The sequence below is a fragment of the Dipodomys spectabilis genome, unplaced genomic scaffold, assembly GCF_019054845.1.
Source record: "Dipodomys spectabilis isolate Male_0828 unplaced genomic scaffold, ASM1905484v1 ptg000363l, whole genome shotgun sequence".
In the NCBI taxonomy this organism is placed as follows: Eukaryota; Metazoa; Chordata; class Mammalia; order Rodentia; family Heteromyidae; genus Dipodomys; species Dipodomys spectabilis.
The window spans coordinates 5,793,439-5,816,966 of NW_024871040.1; the positions used below are offsets into that span (position 1 = coordinate 5,793,439).

The following is a 23,528-nucleotide window of genomic DNA, read 5'->3' on the forward strand; positions in this document are numbered from 1 at the left end:
TCCACTATATCAAATTCCAAGTTCAATATCTAATTCCCACATATGATCTTACATCTCATCTGTTCACCCAAAGTTTATGAATTGTGCTTATTTGAGCCCTGCTCACTGACCTTACCTCTGCCTCTCTCCTCAGATAAGGTTGCCTGTATTGTACCTTCTGAATGTGAGAAACACTGTGGCAACAAAGTTGGCTGCAGTAACTATGCCTACCCAACCCTGGTGTTGGAACTCATGCCTGATGGTTAGTAAATGTCCATGTTCAGACAGTTTTGAAGGACAGGTCTAAAGATAAACCTTAAGGAAGATTGTGGAATAATCCTTGAAAGGTCTTACTTTCATTAATTCAGATATTTCTTGAACATCTTCCATCAGGCTACTGGCCCTATGACAGGACTAGAGATTATGGAGATGAGCAGTTTCTATTAAAATAACATTTCTTCTAATTTAAGGCTGGTGTCCAACTTTGAAAAACATATAAATGAACTCTTTCTCAATGAAAGAATGGTATGACCACACGTGTAAATTCAGTGTACTGCAGGTTCAATATTGGCCTTGCTTCCATTAGTCCAGTGAATTTCAATTTACCTGATTTATAGCTATTTATTAAGAGCCTACTATTTTTCAGGCATTGGTTTTTGTCAGTAAAGGGGCTGGGAAGGTGGCTCAGTGGTAGAGTGCTTGCCTTGCATGCATGAGGCCCTGGGTTCAATTCCTCAGCACCACATAAACAGAAAAAGCCAGAAGTGGCACTGTGGCTCAAGTGATAGTGTGCTAGCCCTGAGCTGAAGAGCTGAGGGACAGTGCCCAGGCCCAGAGATGAGGCCCCATGGCCGACAAAAAAAAAAAAAAATGGTCAGTAAAATAGGTAGAAATGCTCTTCCTCTTTGGAACTTACATTGTAGTTTTGTTTTGTGTTTTGTCCGTTGTGCAGCTTGAACTCAGGGGCAGGGTGCTTCCTTGAGGTATTTTGCTCAAGGGTAGCACTCTACCACTTTAAGCCACAGCACCACTTCCAATTTTCTGGTGGTTAATTGGAGATAAGAGTCTCACAGACTTTCCTGACTTGGCTGGCTTTGAACCATCACAGTCCTCAGATCTCACACACCTGAGTAGCTAGGCTCACAGGCATGAGCTATCACCCAGCAAATTGTAGTTTTTGAAACATAGGAAATAACCACACCTATGAAATAATTCAAATTTCAGATGATATACTTTCTGTGATGGGCAGTGAAACTAAGAAGAGTGCGCAAAGCTCTGAGTAACTAGGTGATCTTATACTTTATGACCCTCGAAGTTAGCTCTCACTTCCATGGACTCTCTTCTCTTTGGCACCTATGAGCATTTTCAGGAGGAAGATTGACCCGAACCCATAACATAGTGCACACCCATCCATCCTACTCTCTCCCAAGTTAAGGACAGCACTAATGGGCAGAAGGCACTCTAATGAATATCCCATAATATTGTTAGAACCTCAGCTTTCCCCCGTGAAAGGCTGTGTCTCTTACCAGGTCCTTCCTTACCTCTCTAGTTCTCTAAGTCTTCAAGGTCAAGAGTTTCTCTTCAGAGAAAGAGGGAATGGGTCAGGGGAGAGAATAGGATTCTCCTTTTCAAAATTACTGTCTAGAAGATGACCTCCAAGTTAATATTTAGAACTAAATCTCTACTGAATTATCCTTCCACCACCAGAAAATTGGATATTTAGATAGATATTGATAATGACATTAGCTGGTTCATACGGCATATGACCCTCCTATCTTTGCATGGTACTCAGTACTTCCTCCCTCTCCTCAATCCAGGGCTGCGAGGCCTGATGCTATCTGTCATGTTGGCCTCTCTCATGAGCTCCCTGACTTCCATCTTCAACAGTGCCAGCACCATCTTCACCCTGAACATCTACACCAATGTGAGAAAGAAGGCATCTGAGGGAGAGCTCCTAATAGCTGGACGGTGAGAGAATCCAAATTTCTTACTAGATTTCCCCTGAGGTGAGTATAGAAGTGAACTACAGCTTCTTAGTCTCTGACATCAATGAAAATGAACTGAAAGTTCTAGACTGGGCTGAGAGCAAGTCCCAGGAAAGGCATAGAGAAAGAAAGAAAGAATGAATGAGAGAGAGAGAAAGAAAGGAAGAAAGAAAGAAGGAAGGAAGGAAGGAAGGAGAAAGGAAATGTGAAACTCTTAGCTAGCAAAAAGCTAGAAGTTAAAGTGTAGTTCAAGTGGTAGAGCACCAGCCTTAAGTAAGAATGTTCAAGCCCCAGTACCAGTACAAACAACAATAACAGTAACTTAAGAAGCATCCAAAATGCTTGCGTTTACTATTAAAATTGTGTGGTTTTTTTTTCTTGCCAGGCTATTTATCCTCGTTCTACTTGTCATTGGCCTTCTGTGGGTCCCCTTAGTACAGGTATTTCAAAATGGACAGCTATTCCATTACTTAGGATCAATTTCCAGCTACCTTGGGCCTCCAGTTGCAACTGTCTTCCTGCTTGGCATCTTTTGTAAAAGAGTCAACGAACCAGTGAGTGAAATATCTTTTTTTCTGCTAGCGTAAGAAACCAATAATATATCTTCTTCTTGGATAGAACAACACCTTCTTCATCTGGATATAGCGAACATACTTATAGTCTCAGCTACTTAGGAGCCTGTAGTAGGAAAATAGCTTAAGCTCGAGAGATCAGTACCAACCTGGAGAGCATAATGGGACACTATTTCCAAAAACATACATTCTTAGAAGCAGGCATGTTGGTTTATACCTATAATCCAAGCTACTCAGGAGGCAAAGATTAAGAAGACAATTGTTCAAGGTCAGCCTGAGAAAAAAGTTGACAAGACTTCATCTCAAGTGGTAGCATATGGTCTAACAATATAACCAGTACTATCAAAAACAAACTAACAAGTCAAGTACTGGTGGCTCATGCCTCTAAATCCTAGTTACTCAGGAAGCTAAGATCTGAGGATCACAGTTCAAAGCCAGCCTGGACAGGAAAGTCTATGAGACTCTTATCTACAATTAACCACCAGAAAACTGGAAGTTGATCTGTGGCTCAAAGTGGTAGAGCAAAAGAGCTCAGGGAGAGCTCCCAGGCTCTGAGTTGAAGCCCCATGGCCAAACAACAAACAAACAGTATATTCTTTCCATTGAATGTACACAATACACAGCCCATTTCAAATTCACTTATGGTAAGCCATGACTTCTGTTCCTCATATAAGTGTTAAAAATACAGTCCATAAGCTGGGCGCTGGTGGCTCACGCCTGTAATCCTAGCTACTCAGGAGGCTGAGATCTGAGGATCGCGGTTCAAAGCCAGCCCAGGCAGGAGAGACTGTGAGACTCCTATCTCCAATAAACCACCAGAAAACCGGAAGTGGCGCTGTAGCTCAAGTGGTAGAGCGCTTGCCTTGAGCTGAAGAGCTGAGGGACAGCGCCCAGGCCCAGAGTTCAAGCCCCACGACTGACAAAAAAAATACAGTCATACTCATAAGAAAGCATTTATGTCTCTCATAAATTATGTGCATTCATGTACAGTATTGAGAAAATCCTATTGATGAGCCAGGCTTTCAGATTCCAATTGTGGCTCTACCATATCTTTGTGACCTTAAGTAAATCACATTATTATAATATGAAAACAGCAATTGTGCCTACCTGATGGGATTGCAAAGGGGATTGAATCAACTGAAAAATGTAAAATTCATAGAAGAAAATCTTCACCAAAAACAACTCAAACATGTTTGTTTCTATTTTGATATAAAGAATTGATTAATTGGTATAGACTATTTATGTTTAATACTTTAATTGTTCCTGTTAGGTTTTGGGGGGGTGGTAAAGGAATGTTTGTTTATTGGGAGTTTGAGATTTATTTTGATTGGGTGGCAGTCCTGGAACTTGAACTCAGGGCCCGGACACTGTTCCTGAGTTGTGTTCAAAGCTAGTGCTCTACTACTTGAGCCACAACTCCACTTCTGGCTTTCTTAATTGGTGCTTCATTGGAGATGAGTCTCATGGACATTCCTACCTGCACTGGCTTTAACTTCAATCCTCAGATCTCAGCCTCCTGAGTAGCTAGGATTATAGATATGAGCCACTTGTGCAAGATTCCTGTTAATATTATTACCCTAATTTTCAGCTATAGAACAGGTAAAGAGAGATTATTATTATTATTACTAAGCAGAGGTCAGGTTCAGTCTTTCTCAATCTAAAGTTTATATTCCTAACCTCCACTCAAGATACTTTTCTGAAACATAGCATCTGAGGTGAGAGATCAGGGGCACCAGTTTCCAAATCATGTTCCCATGAATTTTCTTAGATAAAATAAATGCTTTCAGTTGCGCTTAGTAGAATTTAATAGAACTACATATTCCCAGACATGAAAATGATGTCATGGAAGTCATAGGTCTATTTATTCAGGAACATAAATCACTTATTTACAAATCTGTATGTGATTTTTTTTTTAAGTCTAAACAGACTGCAGGTTTGATCAGAGACAGTGACATTAGGTGTCCTTGTCTTACTCTGAAAAGCTTATGGTCAGGGTTAGCCAGTGATCTGTCTGTTGAGAAGACAGGCAGGATGGTAAGGGTGACTTCAATGATCCCATCATGGTTTTTTTCCCATCTTGCTTCCTAAACATGGATTTTGTCTCTGTTCCTTTGGCAGGGAGCGTTCTGGGGACTGCTGTCTGGACTTGTGATTGGCCTTATCCGTATGATCACAGAGTTTGCCTATGGAACCGGCACTTGCTTGGTCCCCAGTAACTGTCCCAAGATTATCTGTGGAGTGCATTACATGTACTTCGGCATCATCATCTTCTGTGTGACCACAGTGGTCGTCCTGGGAGTGTCCTTCCTCACAAAACCAATTCCCGATGTACATGTGAGTAATGCATAACGGCTGAATGCTCCTTTTAAAATAAGAGTTCCATTATTCAACTCGTGGGTTGAGATGGGTAGGAGGGAATGGGATAGAACGAGGGAAGAGATGACACTGCATGAAAGGAAAAGTACTTATTACCTGAAGCATGTAAATGTAACCCTGCTGAATATCACCTCTAAAATAACAATAAGTTTTAAAAATAAGAGTCCCACCCATTTCAAAAGAAGAAGTCCTGGTCAGGAGCTAGTGGCACGTGCTTGTAATCCTAGCTACTCAATAGGAAGGCTGCAATAGGAAAATTGTAGTTCAAAGCCAGCCCAGGCAGAAAAGTCAGAGACTTTCATCTCCAATTAACCACCAATAAGCTAGAAGTAGAGCTGTGGGTCAAGTGGTAGAACACCAGACTTGAGCAGAAAAAGTTAAGGAACAGTGCCCATGTGCTAAGTTCAATCCCTAGTACCAGCACTAATAATAATAATAATTATTATTATTATTAATTATACATATATATTATATTATAGAATATATAATCATATATTATATTATATTATATATGGTTATAATATGATTTATATATTACATATAATATCTTATATGTACATAATATAATAATTACATAAAATATTATGTGTATGTAATATATAATGTGTAATATATACTTTATTATATTATATAGTTATTATATATAGTATATTATATACAATTATATGTGATAATATATTGTACCATATATAATTATGTATTACATATGATATATAATTATATATTATATTGTGTATAATTATGTAATATATACTGTTATATATTATATAATACACCATATATTGCATACTATATATGTCATAAATAATATATACTATAATACATCATATATAATATAATACCTATTACATATATTATTTATATATTATATATAACTAATAATTATATATTTTATTATATATTAATAACATAATTATTATATATTATTCTTTGTCCTTCCTTCCTTCCTTCTTTTCTTTCTTTCTTTCCTTCCTTCCTTCCTTCCTTCCTTCCTTCCTTCTTCCTTTCTTCCTTTTTTTCTTTCTTTCTTTCTTTCTTTCTTTCTTTCTTTCTTTCTTTCTTTCTTTCTTTCTTTCTTTCTTTCTTTCTTTCTTTCTTTTCTTTCTTTCTTTTTGTGAGTCCTGGAACTTGAACTTTGGATCTGGGTGATGTCTCTGAGCTTCTTTTTTTGTTTTTGTCAGTCATGGGGTTTTGAACTCTGGGCCTGAGTGCTGTCCCTCAGCTCTTCAGATCAAGGCAAGCACTCTATCACTTGAGCCACAGCCCCACTTAAGGTTTTCTAGTGGTTCATTAGAGATAAGAGTTTCATGGCCTTTTGTGCCTAGCTGGCTTTTAACTCTGATCCTCAAATTTCAGCCTCCTGAGTAGCTAGGATTACAGGCATGAGCCACTGACACCCTGCCCTGAGCTTCTTTTGATAAAGGCAAGCACTCTATCCCTTAACCGACAGAACCACTACCAGCTTTTTGAGTAGCTTTTTGAGTAGTTGGAGACAAGGGTCTCATGGAGTTACCTGCCCAGCCTGGTTTCAAAACTTGATCCTCAGATCTCAGACTTCTGAGTAGCTATGATTACAAGGATGAGCCACCAGCATCCAACTAGTTCCTTTCTTTCTAAAGTTCAAACTAGGATACAAGTCTCAGGTCAATGAAATCATTGTAATGAAATAAGAGCTAGGAGCTTCCTAAGAGATTATCTACCAGACATTGAACTAGGCAACAATTTTTTATCCAGTACTCTTGATATAAAAGTAAAGGATTGGAAAATGAACTGGAGATTCAAAGAACTTAGCAGTTTACTTAGGAGGCAAGCCTTTTCTACTATTATAAGAAAAGGGTGTATAGTCTCTTTGCAAATCCAAACCTCACTGAATTTCAAAACATGAATTAAACAGTCTCATGGTCCTTAAGACTTTTCCTTTCCTAAACCATAATGTATTTCTATTGTCATATGAATTTAACATTTACATGCTTTTTTTTAAACTATAATGTGTTCTTGTATCCTTCCATTCAATGGTTCAATGCCAGTATTGGATAGCATTAGAACATTGTATTTCCCTATCTCTAATAACCTTGTATGTTGTCTTGGGATCAGTTGTATCGCTTGTGCTGGGCTCTTCGGAATAGTACAGAAGAAAGAATTGATATAGATGCAGAAGAGAAAAGACAAGAAGAAGTTGATGATTCTGTTGAAGATGGTAAATATCTACCTTACATGTGACCTTCATATAGGAACTTTATGTCCATGATTTAGTTTACTAGTGTTTTGTAAAATGTTACTAAATTCACCTTTTTTAAAAAAAAAAAGCCATTGTGTACTCATTACCTTTCTGATGTAACTATAACCCCTCTGTACAGTAACTTTACCATAAAATATATATATTACATTTTTAAAAAGCCATTATATGTGTGACAAATGGAAACTTTACAGTTTTGCTGAGCACTAATGGCTTAGACTATAATCTTAGCTACTCCGGAGGCTGAAATCTAAGGATCATATTTCGAATCCAGCCAAGGCAGGAAAGGCCTTGAGACTCTTATCTCCTATTAACCAGAAATGGAGCTTTGGCTTAACCTTGAACAAAAAAGCTTAAATACAATGCCCAGGCCCTAAGTTCAAGCCTTAGGATGGGCACAAAACAACAACTTTAAATTTTTATCTTCCCAGCATCTAAAACATATGAAAATGATATCCATTTATTCACTGCCTGTCCATTTGTCCATCCTTCAGTCATCCATCCATGAAACTATGATAGCTACTGAAATAATAATCAGTGAGTCTGTGTGTGTCTGTGTCTGTGTCTGTGTCTGTGTGTGTGCACGCAGGCTGAGACTTGAACTCAGGGCCTCATATACCCATTGGGCTCTTTCACTCAAGACTGGTGCTCTACCACTTGAGACACACCTCCACTTTCAGCTTTTTACTGGTTAATTGGAGATAAGAGTCTCTCAAATTTATCTGCCTGGCTGATTGCAAATTTCAATCCTCAGATGTCAGCCTCTTGAGTAGCTAGGATTAGAGGTGTGAGTTTCCAGTGCCCTGCCCAACTCTCCCGTTCTTAGACACATACTGTGCTCAATAAATCAATCCTGTTTGGTTTTTGATTCTTAATAAATTACTCTTGATTGGTCATTCATTCTCAATTAATCAATCTTGGTTGGTAGTGGTGAAGCCTGTGGCTCAGCCTCCTCTCTACTTTCATTTCTCATCATGCTCTGCTACTCACTCTCCAGTTCCAGGTAGGAAGGTTTCTTAATTTTTTCCACATAATACCATTCTATCTAGAATTTTCCTGTCATTCAAGGGAAAGAATGATAATCCATTTTTCAAATCTAGGTCCTAATTGTACTTCCTTCAGGAAAACGTCCCCAAGGATCTATCACTTTGATTGTCTATTTCTTAACCACTAACAACCTTTAGCATGTCAAGATTCATTGCCTTGAACTGTCTACCAAGGGTTTGGTCTGGTTGAGTTTCTTCAAACTGAAGAAAGGATCCACATCATTCACTTCTTAAGTTGTTTATATCAGAGAACCTTGCATAAAGGTAGCCTGTGATTTTCTTCTTTTGTACCTGGTTTTAGTGTTAGATCAGTGACTTATTTTTATAGACTAGATTATCCATTCGCTTATGTTTTATGGGAATATCACAATGAGATTGGAGTGTTATCTTCACTGAAATTTTAATATTGTGCCAGTAATACTATTCATGTACTGAGTGTGTGTGTGTGTGTGTGTGTGTGAGAGAGAGAGAGAGAGAGAGAGAGAGAGAGAGAGGGAGAGAGAGAGAGACTACAAAAGAGCAAAAGTGACAAAAGAGAAACTTCTCAAATGCTGATCAAATTTAAATAATGGCCATTCAGAGTTTCCATATATTCCTGAATCAGTCCTGGAAGATAATATATTTGTAGATTTGTGTTCATTCTGTACATGTGTTATATGTGTGTGTGTGTGTGTGTGTGCGTGTGTGTGTATACTTTCATACATACATATATACACATTATACATACAGTCCTGGGGCTTCAACACAAGGTAAGGGCTCTGTCTCTGAGCTTTTATATTCAAGACTAGCCCTCTACCATTCCACTGGTCTTTCCTTCTTTACTTTAAGAAATACATTAAACACTGAGAATATTATTCTTTGTGATATAATATCCCATTATTTCCCTCAGTTTTCACTACTTGTGTGTGCATATATATATATATATATATATATATACTTTCATACATACATACACACATACACACACATACACACATACATACATACATACGTAATACATACAATATATATACAGTCCTGGGGCTTCAACACAAAGCATGGGCTCTGTCTCTGAGCTTTTACACTCAAGACTAGCCCTCTACCATTTGAATGACAACTCGGCTTCTGGCTTTTTTGATCATTAAGAGTCTCATAGACTTTCCTGCCTAGGCTGCCTTCAAATCATGATCCTCCGATCTCAGCTTCCTAAGTAGCTAAGATTTCAGGCATAAGCCACTGGGATCTGAGTTTTAACTACTTTTAACTTTGTCAGACTTCTGCCATGCAAAAAATTGCTATTTTTACATAGTTAAATTTGACCTTGTCTTCTCTTGGATTTCTCTGATGTTTATGAGTGTGATCTTTCTTTTGACACAGATTTCGATTTGCCACTTTTTTTGTCAGTCATGGGGCTTGAATGCTGGGCCTGGGCACTGTCCCTGAGCTCTTCAGCTCAAAGCTAGTGCTCTACCACTTGAGCCACAGCACCACTTCCAGTTTTCTGGTGGTTAACTGGAGATAAGAGTCTCATGGACTTTTCTGCCTGGGCTGGCTTTGAACCACGATCCTCAGATCTCAGCCTCCTGAGTAGCTAGGCATGAGCCACTGGCGCCCCACAATTTACCATCTTTTGCAATGATTTATACTTCTTTGTTTCAGATGCTCCTGAGAAACCTCGTGGATGTCTCAAGAGAGGCTGTGACTTATTCTGTGGCTTGCAAAAGACAGGACCCAAGTTGACAAAAGAAGAGGAAGAAGACCTGAAGAGGAAGCTCACAGACACGTCAGAGAAGCCTTTGTGGAGAAATGTAGTGAACATCAATGCCATCCTCCTTCTGGCCATAGCAGTTTTTGTCTATAGCTACTTTGGTTGAAAGTGGCTCTTCTCGGCCGCTACAACATTGGTCCAGCAGTAGATCATTTTGTCAACTTTCAATTTGTTGCTTGTTATGTTTTGAAAAGATTCCCAAATTAAGAGTGAGAGATAGATAGATAGATAGATAGATAGATAGATAGATAGATAGATAGATAGATAGATAGATAGATAATATATAGATATATGTGTGTGTGTCACTTATCACTTTTTGGAAAATTGGTCAAAATTCTTCTTCCCTGCTGGGCACCAGTGGCTCACACTTGTAATACTAGCTACTCAGGAGGCTGAGATCTAAGGATCGTGGTTCAAAGCCAGCCCAGGAAGGAAAGGCTGCAAAACTCTTATCTCCAATAAACCACCAGAAAACCAGAAGTGGCATTGTAGCTCAACTGGTAGACCACTAGCCTTGAGCTGAAGAGCTGAGGGACAATGCTCAGGCCCACAGTTCAAGCCCCATGACCCACAAAAAAAAAATTAAAAAATAAAAAGCCATCCTGGGCAGGAAAGTCCATGAGATTCTTATCTCCAATTGACCATCAAAAAGCTGGAAATGGGGAGCTGTGGATCAAGTGGTAAAGTGATAGCCTTGAGCAAACCAGCAACAACAACAGAAAAAAAAAAAAGAAAATTTAAGGACGGTTCACAGGCCTTGAGTTTAAGCCTTAGGACTGTCTGGTGCATGCGTATATGTGTGCTCGCTCTCTCTCTCTCTCTCTCTCTTTTCTTTTCATCTCTGTATTTATACAAAAATTGTGTGTAAATCATTTAAATAAGGATATAGGTGGACCCATTACAACAATGAGATGTATAAGTCGTTATGTCAAGAAACGAACTTTACAACTTTGGCGGGGGGGGGGGGGGGGGGGGGGGGAAGGCAGGGGGGGAGGGGATATGAGAGGCCCGGGATATGGGAAGGGATGGGAAGGGGAAACAAAGGAGGAAGAAACAATGTTTGATATGAAATGTACTCATTATCTTGCCCATGTAATTATAACTTCTCTGTACGGTATTTTCATAATAAAAAAATTTAAAAATTGTATGTATATTAGGCCTAAAGTGTAATATTGATTATGTGTACACATTTGAATGAATGAATCTCTGATCAAATTAGTTAATACATCCATCAATGCGTATGGTTGTCTTTTGTGGTTTGTACTGACAACATTAAGATCTTCTCACTTAGCTCCTTTGAAATATACAGGATGTATATACAGCATAGCCACCATGAATGTCCAGAATTCATTCCTCTTGTATCTGGAAATTTGTACCCCTTGAGCACCATCTCTTTTTTCTACCAATTGGCTGTCTATGCAGACTTGAACTCTCAGTATCCATTGGATGTTGTGTGAGGTGACTATGGATTACCATCACGCACCTGCATATATAATTCAGCCCTCATTTGTTAGGAAATGGAAAGACGTGGATAAAATTATATTAAGTGAAGTAAACCAGGCCCAAAGAAACTTAGGTCTCATGGTTTCCCTTATTTGCAATAACTAGTATATATCTGAGTCAAGCAGAAAAGGTCAGATAAGTTGATCTTAGGGAAATGAACCCTAAGATATGTATTCAAATGTTTTTTTTTTCTTTCAGGTGATTGTTTCTAACACATTTATAAGATGATTTCTTTGTTGCTTTGTATGTCCCTCCCCCATGGTATAACCCCTGCTTTCACTGTATTTGAGATTGGTATAATTTGTGGAGGGGAAGGGAAAAAATAAATCGTTTAACTAAGGATACAGGTGGATCCATTGCAACAATGAAATGTACAAGTTGTTATGTGGAAAAATGAACTTAACAACTTTGGTGGGGGGGAGGAGGATTGGGTCGGGGGGCAGGAGGAGGGTGGGAAGGGATGAGAAAGGGAAACAAAGGAGGAGGCTACAATGCTTGATAAGAAATGTACTCATTATCTTGCCCATGTAATTGTAACCCCTCTGTACAGTATTTTCACAATTAACAAAAAAAAACCCAAGTAAAGGATGAGCAAATGATGTGACTGGAGTTTTCTCAAAAGAACGACATACAAATGACCAACACATATGTGAAAAACCACTTGGCATTACTCATCTTCCTCCTTAGCATAGCCTTCTAGTATAGCCTGTAGCTTAATTATTCAAGAACACATTGTTTAACTTCCACATGTTTGCACCATGTCTAAAGTTCTTGATTTCTTGTTTCTCTTGCTTTTGATTTCCAATCTGATTCCAATGTGTTTAGAAAAATAACACATTATATGATTTTGATCTTTTTTTACTTCATTAAGACCTCTTTTATGACAGAGCATATAGTTTATTCTGTACCACTGTTTCATGGTCTAATGCAAAAAATGTATGTGTGTATACATACATATATATTTGTATCTAATGCTTTAAGTATCTTTTGTTGTTGTTGTTTTGGTCAATCATGCGGCTTGAACTCATGGCCTAGGCACTGTCCCTGAGCTCTTTTGCTCAAAACTAGTGCTCTATCACATTGAGCCACAGCACCATTTCTCAGATCTCAGCCTTCTGAGTAGCTAGGATTACAGATGTCACCGGCATCTGCTTGCTTTGTAAATATCTTTGAGGTCCATTTGGTCTAAAGATATCTGGATTTTAATATTTCCTATTGATCTTGTCTGGATGATCCAGTTACCATGGGAAAATGTGGTGTGGGAAAATGGGAGCCCTTGAAATGAAACAATTCAAATATTTTTCATCATCTTAAAAATGTTCATTTTTAAAATTTATTTTTATTGCTATTGTAGAGTTGATGTGCAGAGGGGTTACAATTACATGAATCAGGTAATGAGTACAGTTCTTTTTGTTGTTTTTTTTTTATTTTTATTGTGAAAATACTGTACAGAGGGGTTACAATTACATAGGCAAGATAATGAGTACATTTCTTATCAAGCATTGCAGCCTCCTCCTTTGTTTCTCCTTCCCATCCCTTCCCACCCTCCCCTTGCCCCCCTACCCAATACTCCTCCCCCCCCCCCCACCAAAATTGTAAAGTTCGTTTTTCCACATAACGGCTTGTACATCTCATTGTTGCAATGGGTCCACCAGTATCCCTAGTTAAACGATTTGTTTTCTCCCTTCCCCTCCACAAATTATACCGACATCAAATACAGTGAAAGCAGGGGTTATATCGTGGGGGAGGGCCATACAAAGCAACAAAGAAATCATCTTATAAATGTGTTAGAAACAATTGCATGAAAGAAAAAAACATTTGAATACATATCTCAGAATCTTCCCTAAGATCAACTTATCTGACCTTTTCTGGTTGACTGAGACATATACTAGTTATTGCAAATAAGGGAAACCATGGGACCTAAGTTTCTTTGGGCCTGGCTTACTTCACTTAATATAATTTTTTCCAAGTCTTTCCATTTCCTGACAAATGGGGCAATGTCATTCTTTCTGATGGAGGCATAGAATTCCACTGTGTATAAGTACCACATTTTCTTGATCCATTCATCTACTGAGGGGCATGTGGGTTGGTTCCATATCTTAACAATGGTAAATAATGCTGCAATAAACATAGTCGTGCTGGTAGCTTTAGTGTGGTCTTGTTTGTGAGCATTTGGGTAAATGCCCAATAGTAGGATTGCTGGGTCATAGGGGAGCTCTATGTGGAGTCTTTTGAGGAACCTCCATACTACTTTCCAAAGTGGTTGAACAAATTTTACACTCCCACCAACAATGCAGTAAAGTTCCCTTCTGTCCACATCCCCTCCAACATCTGTTGTTATTAGAGTTCTTGATTATAGCCATTCTAACTGGGGTGAGGTGGTATCTCAATGCTGTTTTGATTTGTATTTCTTTTATGGCTGGTGAGGTTGAGCATGTGTCTATTGGCCATCCTTCTTTCCTCTTCAGAGAAGTTTCTCTTTAAGTCTTTAGCCCACTTATTTATTGGGCAGTTGTTTCTTTGAAGATTTGTTGTTGGGGGATTTAATTTTTTGAGTCCCAGGTATATTTTAGATATGAGACCCTTGTCTGTTGTATGGCTAGTGAAGATCTTCTGGGATTTCTATTGATCTTGCTAGCTATGTCCTTTGCCAGGCAGAAGCTCTGCAATTTCATGCAATCCCATTTGTCCAACCTTTCTTTAATTTGTTGTGTTTCTGGGTCTTTATTAAGAAAATTTTGGCCTGTGCCAAGGAGACCTAGGGTTTCTCCTATTCTATCCTGTAATGTTTTCAGAGTGTCTGCTTTCACTCCGAGGTCTTTGATCCATTTGGAGTTGATTCTGGTATAGGGTGATATATAAGGATCTAGCTTTAGTTTTCTACAAGTAGTTAACCAATTTTGCCCGCACCATTTACTGAAAAGGCTGTCTTTCTTCCATTCTATTTTTTTAGCTCCCTTGAGTACAATTTCTTTAGCCATATCTCCCCCTTCCCTCCCTCTCTCCCTATTTTCCCTCCCATTCCTTCCCACAGGATGTACAGTTCATTTTCTACATAGGTTCTAGTGAATGCCACCATTGCATTTGTTCACCATTTGTTCCACCTTTTCTGTGGCCCTCTTTAGCCCCCCAATACAAACAAGCTAAAAAGACAAAAGGAAAAGAAAACAATAACAGCAGCAATGGCAATTAAAAGATATCTCTTGTTTCCTTTTCTTGGAGTTCATTTCATAAAATATTATTTTATATGATCATTTGCACATAGCTATTGAGCCTTTGTGATCCATTCCTATGCATAGCCTCCTTTGACCTCAGTGTGTGAATGTCTAGAGTCTTACATAATGTCCCAGTGTGTATATATTTTGTTAATATCAGGAATCTTCTAGGTACTGGTGCCTTATATCTAGCTACTCAAGAGACTGAGGTCTGAAGATCTTGGTTGGAGGCCAGCCTGAAAGTCCATGAGACTCATCTCCAATTAACCACTAAAAGCCAAAAGTGGATCTTTGGCTCAAGTAGTAGAGCACTAATCTTGAGCACAAAATCTCAGGGACAACACCCAAGCCCTCAGGACACACACACGCAACATATATATATATATATATATATATATATATATATATATATATATATATATATATGCATATATATGTATATGCATGAATATGTGTATATTTATAGGTATATATGTATACACATGCACGTATATATGTCAGGAATCTTATCTACTTTGTAAAGAACCATCACTCTCTGACCTGCCGGTTTTCTTGCCTGTTCACTTCTATATTTCTCCCTCCCTATTTGTTTTCCTTTGTCATTAACTGAAACCAGTCAAACCTCCTTTAATATTTTGCCTTTCTACCCAGTGATCACTCCACTTTCTATCTCTGCTGCTCATCTTTTCTCTGTTCCCTTGCCAGTTTCTACACTCCACCAAATCCAACACTGACTGCTTAAGGCCCAGGGTTTCGGAGACTGGGTTCAGAAGAGGTTTAAAAGTCCACCTGCCTACATGCTGACTTTGCTATCTAGCCCCACCTGACTGGGGCTAATCATTAATCCAGTTCTTATATTAAGGAGTCATCTTTGGGTTGGGGAGAAAACCTTCTAGAGCCATGGCCAGTACAGTAAGCCTCAGCACCAGTTCTGGAGAACCAGAGTTGCCTGCCTTGTCAAAGCGCATCCACAATGCTGCTGATATCTCTGTCATTGTTATCTATTGCATAGTGGTGATGGCTGTTGGGCTATGGGTATGTGGGACTCTAATTGGCTTTCAGGGTGGGCACCAGGATTGGGGAAAGTGTTGTGAGGGTGGGAACGGTGTCGCAAGACAAATGAAGGTGACATGAGTAATTTTCACCATTCTCATTGTTTTTTTTTATGCGAATCATTTCCTGGAGTGTTTCAGAAATAATGCTTGTACTGAGTAAATTGGGTTCACCTTTTGAACATCTTTTGAACAAAGACAGCATCCAGCAGAATGAACAAAAATGGTATTTTTTCTTATCCCATCTGCACTTACTTTGCTTTATTGTTTTCTCACTTCCTTTTAATTTACATTCTGCTCATTCTTATTCTCCTTTTTTTTAAAAAATAATGGGTTTGAAGCAAATATTCTTCCAAGGACAGCTTTAGTGATAATATCATGTTGTTTTCATTGATTAAAAACAAACAGTTGTTTTGGTAGCATACGACTTATTGAAGTCCTTCCAGCTCTGAGTTGTTTTAAAACTGTAATGTTTTAAGTCCATCAAAAATTAGTGTAGGACATGAACTTAAATGAAGAGAAGGACCTGGGAGAAACAGGAGGAGTGTGAATAGGAGCAAAGCACTTTGGGCATACGTGTGGAAATGCCATAATGAAATCTATTCTTCTCTACTGTAAAAATTTAGCACAAGCCAAGAACCAGTGGCTCACACCTGTAATCCTAGCTACGCAAGAGCCTGGGATCTGAGGATTGTGATTAGAAGCTATCCTGGGCAAGACTCTTATCTTCACTAAACTACCAAAAATACAGAAGTGGAGCTGTGGCTGAAGTGGTAGAGGGCTAACCTTGAGCAAAAAGAGGTTCAGGGACAGCACCCAGGCCCTGAGTTCAAGCCCCAGGACCAACACACATACAAAAGTAGCAGAGCATCTAAGCAACCATGTCTGTCTTCAGAAGAGCTAAAACACTCACCAAGCACCAGCACCCCAGCCAGACCCCAGCTTTGAGTCTTGTTATCTGTTCATAACGGCAATGGCAGTTGACCTGATTCTTACCTCTTCCTTTTTGCTTAGGCAATGCTGAAGACCGACCGAAACACTGTCAGAGGCTTCTTCCTGGCTGGTCGCGATATAGCCTGGTGGCCAGTAAGTCATCCTGTTTCCATAGATAAATGTCCTGTGTGTGTATGTGAATAAAAGCATTGGAGATACTTATAGTTTTGTTGCTGTTATTGTTGTTATAAGACTGGAACTCCTGCTTGGTACCTAAGACTTTTTTCTCCTTGGCAAGCACTCTATCATTTGAACCATGCCTCCAACCCCAATGTGGATACTTTCTGATGTATATTTGTTACCCACCTGCTAGTGGCTCTTTATCTAAATTATTTACTTCATGGCTATTACCTATCATTCCAGAAAAACTAGCGTTGAGGAAGACAGGTTTGGTCTTGGTATTTAAAGAACTTCAGTTGAGTTCTATTCATGGTTTTCCTCCGATCCTCTTGCAGAATATTCTTTCCTAGCTTCTTTTCTTTTTCAGACCAGGACTCGAACTCAATATGTGACTCTTTGGTTCATTGGCTAGTGCTCTACCAACTGAGCCATGCCTCCAACCCCTTTAAGGGTTGGTTATTTCTTTTCTCTTTTCTTTTCTGCCCTAACTTCTTAAGAGATCTACACATCTCTTTGCTCTTTGCTTTGCTCTCAATGCTGAGTTAATGTCACTCTTCTTGTCTGTTAACCTCCACTTTCTGCTTTCTTCCTTGACTGTCTGGCTCTTTTCCAGATTACTGGAGCCTTGCCCTAAGTAACTATTGAGTCTATCTAGAGCTTGTGTTGTTCATATGCTGATGGTAGAGTTTCCCTGTGGTTGTGTCCATGGTAATCCTCTTGGAACACTTGCCAGCTGGGTGTTCTCCTTTCTGAGTTTGTTTATGTGGCCCTCCACCATGTTTCTCCTGAAGTTAAAGGCTATAACTACCTCTATGATCCTGGAGACTATTCAATTGTATTGGGAATATGATGTATATGCAGCAAATTCTTCCTTCATGTATCTTCTCACTTATCTAAATGAAATAAAAAGGACATTGGGAAACAACCTGAACAGAATGAATCAGACCAACTGCAAACTCAAAATGGATATTGACTTGGGGCATCCAATCAAACATTGCCTTTATTTATTAAACAAGAAAGTCTCAACCAATCCCAAAGCCACAAACCAACTCCATTCCTCTCAGCCCCAAATATCTGAATAGAAAAAGTGAGTTTAGGCCAGACACAGTAACTCATACTTGTAATCCTAGGAGTAATCTCAGAAGGCTAATTTGAGAGGATCACAGTTGAAGGCAGAAATGCTCATAAGGCCCCCATCTCAACCAAAACAAAAGCTGGTTGAAGTAGCACTTACCTGCTATCCCAGATATATAGGAAGCACATAAATAGGGGGATTGTGGTCCATGTCCTCACCAGGAAAAAGGGAAGATACCATTAAAACTGTAAAGAACCTCTGTACATTATGTTCACAATAAAAAAAGAAAAAAAAAGAAACTGTAAAGAAAAGGAAAAAATGAAAGAGGTTGACAGAATAGCTAAAATTGTAGCACACCAACTTCCTAGCAAGCACAGGCCCTGAGCTCAAGCCCCAGTACCACCAAATGAAGAAAAGAAGATAAGTCAGTTTTATGGCAGGCTGTACAAGTAGACACAAAAGAAACACTGTAGGGTCTCACTTCAATTCTGTTCCTCCAGCATCAATGCCCATTCCAAAAAGTTCTCTCATCTGTGCATCTTAAGGATAGCAGAATGTGCAGTGGAAATGGGGAATGAAAGAACATAGAGTTTCAAAAATGGGAGAACAGAAGGAATTCCCTGCTACACAACTTCAGGGTCCCAGGTCTTTTTTTTTGCCAGTCCTGGCACTTGAACTCAGGGTCTGGGCTTCTTTTGCTCAAGGCTAGCCTTCTACCACCTGAGCCACAGTGTCACTATCAGCTTTTAGCTTTTCTGTGTGTGTGGTACTGAGGAATCAAACTGAGGGCTTCATGCATGCCAAGCAAGCAATCTACCACTAAGCCACATTCCCAGACCAAAATTTCATTTTCATTTAATTTCACATTTTCTTTTACGTTTCATAAAATATCATGCAGTTATTTTGTGACTATTTAAAAAATAAGGAAGGAAAATACTTTACTTATGGACCACACAAAAAAACTGGTGTGAGGTTGCATGCAGCCCATGAACCCTAATTTCCTAACTCTTGCTGAAAAGAGTCATGACTGGAACATGTCAACGTCTATAGATTTTGAAAAAGTTTGACTTGGATCTAAGCATAGTCTCTTCTCTTGCCTTCCAGATGGGAGCCTCTCTTTTTGCCAGTAACATTGGCAGTGGCCATTTTGTGGGTCTGGCTGGGACAGGGGCAGCTTCTGGGATCGCTGTGGCAGCCTTTGAATCTCATGTAAGTAACGCTACAGCCTCTTCCTTTAAATTAAACCCATATCCAGAAGAGGGTGCTGGTAGCTCATACCTGTAATCCTAGCCACTCAGGAGGCTGAGATCTGAGGATCATGGTTCCAAGCCAGCCAAGGGAAGAAAAGTCCATGAGCCTCCTATTTCCAATTAACCACCAAAAAGCCAGAAGTGGAGCTGGGGCTTAAGTTGGTAGAGCCAGCCTTGAGCCCCCTTGAAGGGACAGGACAACACTCAGACCCTGAGTTCAAGTTCCAGTACTGGCATATTTTTAAAAATCAATACATTTTAATCAAACCATAACCCAGGAGAACAATGAAAAGAATGATATCAATCTTGATGCATGGTACTTATAAACTGACTAGTTGAATGGTAACCCCTTTGTATAACTACTTAAAGGTAATAAAAATGTGGGGGTTTTTACTAAAAAATCCCTGACTTCAAAACCCCAGTATCACCAATATTTAGAAAAGAAGGAAGGAAGGGGAAAGAAAGAAAGGAAGAAAGGAAGGAAGGAAGGAAGGAAGGAAGGAAGGAAAGAAAGAAAGGAAGAAAGAAAGAAAGGAAGAAAGAAAGAAAGAGAGAAAGAAGGAAAGGAAGGAAGGAAGGAAGGAAAGAAAGAAGGAAAGAGAGAGGAAGGAAGGAAGGAAGAAAGGAAGGAAGGAAGGAAGGAAGGAGAAAGAGCAGGAAGGAAGGAAGGACAAGGAAGGAAGTATTCAGAGACACAGAGAGATGGAAGGTACATCCATGATACAACCATGGGTACCCTAGGTACAAATCCAAGGAGCTTCCCAGTGCTTGTGTACCAGGAAGTAGAAACTGTCCATGTGAGCTTGACCTCGGAAGTAAAAGGAGAGGAAGGGAGAAAATTAGTTGAGAGGTAGTAAGAAGAATTTACAAGACTGTAACTGGATTCCAAATTGTTCTGTTACCATTTCACTGGTAGACCTTTTGTTACCATATCTGATTCTAAGTTCTTTGTGGATTGGAAAGTTGTCCATTCTTGCATGTATGTCATCCTATCACTGAACACAGTGCTAAGTATATGGTGAGAGTGGCAGCATAGTTCTTGAGTAGCCTGAGTTTTTTTTGGCCAGTCCTGGGGCTTGAACTCAGGGTCTGGGCTCTGTCTCTGAGCCAAATTGGTGCTCAAGGCTAGCACTCTACCACTTGAGCCACAGTATCACTTTTCCAGACCTTTTGTCTTTTCCCTTTTATTTCTTTTATTTTGGGTGTCATAGGGGCACTATACTATTTGAACTATATCGCTAAGGCCATTTTTATGTCTTGTATTGTTATTGTAAAGGCAATATACAGAGGAGTTACAGTTATATAAGTCAGACAAAGAATACATTTCTTTTTGGACAATGTCATCCCTCCCTCACCCTCTCCCATCCCCACCCACAAGTTGTATAGTTCATTGTTAACGGAGTGTCTAGTAGTTACCACTGCTGCATTTGTTCACGCTTTGTCTCTCCATTTCTGTGCCCCCCCACTAACCCTCCCAAAGTCAGATAAATGAACAAATAAGACAAAAAGAAAAGAAATAAAAAAACAGCAATAAAGAAAAAAACCCTCTTGCTTCCATTTCCAGTAGTTCATTTCAGTAAATATTATTTTATATGATCAGAGGCATACAGGTACTGCACCTCTGCATCCCTCTCCTAAGAGGATCCCTCTTTGTTCTTAACTGTGTGTGAATGTCTAGAGACCTGTATAATTTATGCCCCAGTGTATTTTTTACCATCTAGTATGTTTACCTGTAGATTTATAAACATTCTAAGGCCATTTTTACATTCATTATTTTTGAGGTACGGTCTTACTTTTTGCCTGGACCTGCACATGAACCCCAATCTTCCTATTTGAGCCCCTCCCCATAATTACAATGACAAGTGTGTACCACCAGGTCCAGTTTCTTCAATTAAGATGACATTTCGTGAGCTTTTTTGCCTTAGCTGCCTTGAAACGTCGAACTTCCTGCATCTCAGTCTTCCGTATAGCTGAGACAATGGGCATGCACCACCTCACCCAGCTATTAGTTGAGAAGGGTGTGGAGGGCCTCGTAGACTTTTTGCCTGGGTTGCCTTCAGTCCATGATTCTCCCAATCTCAGCTTCCAGAGTAGCTAGTATTACAGGCAAGCATGAACCAACACACCTGGCTTCTCTTAACCTTTCTGGCATTTTCTACTATGCATATCAGTAAGAAGATGCTTGTGTACAAGAAAATTGAGTCATAACAAAAATTTAAACTAATCATCCTTGGATGGATTCAAGGAGCTACCTGGGGTCATCACAAATCCCTTTGCTCTTTTCTTGTGGAAAATTCTTTTTGCTGATTTTACTTCACTATGCATCTATCCAGAAGCCAGATATGCCCTATGGCCTGAGATTTGTGTATACAGGACTAAGGACTCCAGAATGGAAACAACCTCCAGAGGCGTAACCGAAAGAATAACCAACAGCTTAATAAGCATCATTATCAGGCTGCAGATAACTCTGCTTCTTTTCATTTTGCCTTTGACCTTGGGCTTCCATAATCTCTAGAAGGTCCAGATTCCACCACAATAACTGCTTACTCAACGTGAGGACCACAGAAGTGACATATGGAGACTTTTTGTAAAGCTTGCCTTCAAATATTATATGACTATCATAGCCATTGGACAAGCCTTAAAGGGTACTTGGAGTTTTCTTTTTAATTTTACAGTAGGATTTATTGGGATATTTGCATACAGGCATATAATGCATTCTGATCATATTTACCACCGTCCCCATTATTCTTTGTTGTCCTTTATTCTTCCTGTTTTTTAAAATCATTTAATGTGTTTGGTTATTCTGTCTTCATATATGCATATAATGTACATCAATCAGATTCATCCCCATCACCCAAAATATTCTTATTTATTTACTAATTTGTTTGTTTACTTACCATCTTACTGTGCGCACCATTCCAGAGGCTTAAACCCAAGGTCTCCCATTCTTGCTTGACTTTTTCACTCACAGCTGATTCTCTACTAGTTGAACTATTCTCCAGTTCTCGCCTTGCACTGGATGATTGGCTCCCCAACTCTCATGGATTTGTCTGCCAGCCCTGACTCTGAACTGCCATCCTCAGATCTTAGTCTCCTGAGAGGGAAGATTACATGTGTGAGCAACTAGCACCTGGGTTTTCTGAGCATTGTTTTGTTTTGTTTTGTGCTGGTTATAGGGCTTGAACTCAGGGCCTGGACACTATTCCTGAGTTTCTTTTGTCCAAGGCTAGAGCTCTACCACTTAAGCCAAAGCTCTGTGTCTGGCTATTTATTTATTTATTTATTTATTTTTGATGGCTATTTGGAGATAAGAGTTTCAGGGACTTTCTGCCCGAGCTGGCTTCAAACTGTCATCCTCAGATCTCAGCCTCCTAAGTATCTAGGATTACAAGCATGAGCCACCCACTTCTTCTGACCATTTTTCACTACACATTCTAAGCCTGGGAAAATGGAAGCCTCTGAATCATAGAGACACAGGAAAGGAAGCCAGAGTTGTTTAGGAATCGTGCTTGCTAAATAGGACAAGGATGTACAGAAAACCTTTTGCTCTTATTCTTTTCAGACTCAGTGGTTATGAAATGATAAGGCCTTGGAGTGAAACATCCTTAACTTTATGCTTGATTTCTTTGTAGTCTATGCTGCTGGTGCTGGTTCTTGGATGGTTCTTTGTCCCTATCTACATCAAAGCTGGGGTGAGTATCCACAAGCATTCTGGGAAAATCTTTCAAATATTATCTGTCTGTCAGGCATTTGTTTCTTCATTCATTCGTTCTGCTCAATCATGAAAACTGGGTTTCCAGCCCTCACAAGTCTTATTGCTAAGAAAGAACAGTGGTTAAAAAAAAAATCAAATTCTCTGCTGAGAGGATCTCCCCGTGCAGAAGGTGGCTGCACTGAGCGGAAACCAGTGATGGCTCTGCATAATGACCACGTGGGTAGATGTTAACCTGGTGTGGGAAACTTGAGGCTGGTATTTCCCAGCTTTTTTTTTGAGAAAAGCTTCACACAAATGATCTGATTTAAGTCTTGAAACTCACTCTACAGTAGGTAAAGTTCGGTCATGCCAGAAGAGTCAATAAAGCAATAGATAACAGTTTTAATAAATCCTCCTTACTTAGAGGTAAGAGAATTATAGTTATAACAGAGGATGCAAAGCCAGGTGCTGGTGGCTCACACTTGTAAACCTAGCTACTCAGGAGGCTGAGATCTGAGGATCATGGTTCATAGCCATCCTGGGCAGGAAAGTCTGTGGGATTTTTTTTTTTGTGGGGGGGTCCGGTCATGGGGCCTGAACTCTGGGCCTGGGCACTGTCCTTCAGCTCTTCAGCTCAAGGCTAGCGCTCTACTACTTGAGCCACAGCACCACTTCCGGCTTTTTT

The 23,528-nt window shown here is 39.5% G+C and overlaps 2 protein-coding genes across 2 annotated transcripts in view; both read left to right on the plus strand.

The window, feature by feature from the left end:
- Positions 1–10,047, plus strand: part of LOC122095887 (solute carrier family 5 member 4-like) — a 42,118-nt gene extending 32,071 nt beyond the window's left edge. Inside the window, exons 10-15 of the mRNA XM_042666190.1 lie at positions 134–241; positions 1,797–1,947; positions 2,350–2,518; positions 4,655–4,870; positions 7,007–7,109; positions 9,833–10,047. Coding sequence (XP_042522124.1) covers positions 134–241; positions 1,797–1,947; positions 2,350–2,518; positions 4,655–4,870; positions 7,007–7,109; positions 9,833–10,047 — 962 coding nt within the window. The remainder of the gene's footprint in view (positions 1–133; positions 242–1,796; positions 1,948–2,349; positions 2,519–4,654; positions 4,871–7,006; positions 7,110–9,832) is intronic.
- Positions 10,048–15,559: 5,512 nt separating this feature from the next.
- LOC122095939 (solute carrier family 5 member 4) overlaps positions 15,560–23,528 on the plus strand; it is a 52,123-nt gene continuing 44,154 nt past the window's right edge. The window contains exons 1-4 of the mRNA XM_042666275.1: positions 15,560–15,694; positions 16,726–16,797; positions 19,004–19,108; positions 22,782–22,841. Of these exons, the coding sequence (XP_042522209.1) occupies positions 15,560–15,694; positions 16,726–16,797; positions 19,004–19,108; positions 22,782–22,841 (372 nt within the window). The remainder of the gene's footprint in view (positions 15,695–16,725; positions 16,798–19,003; positions 19,109–22,781; positions 22,842–23,528) is intronic.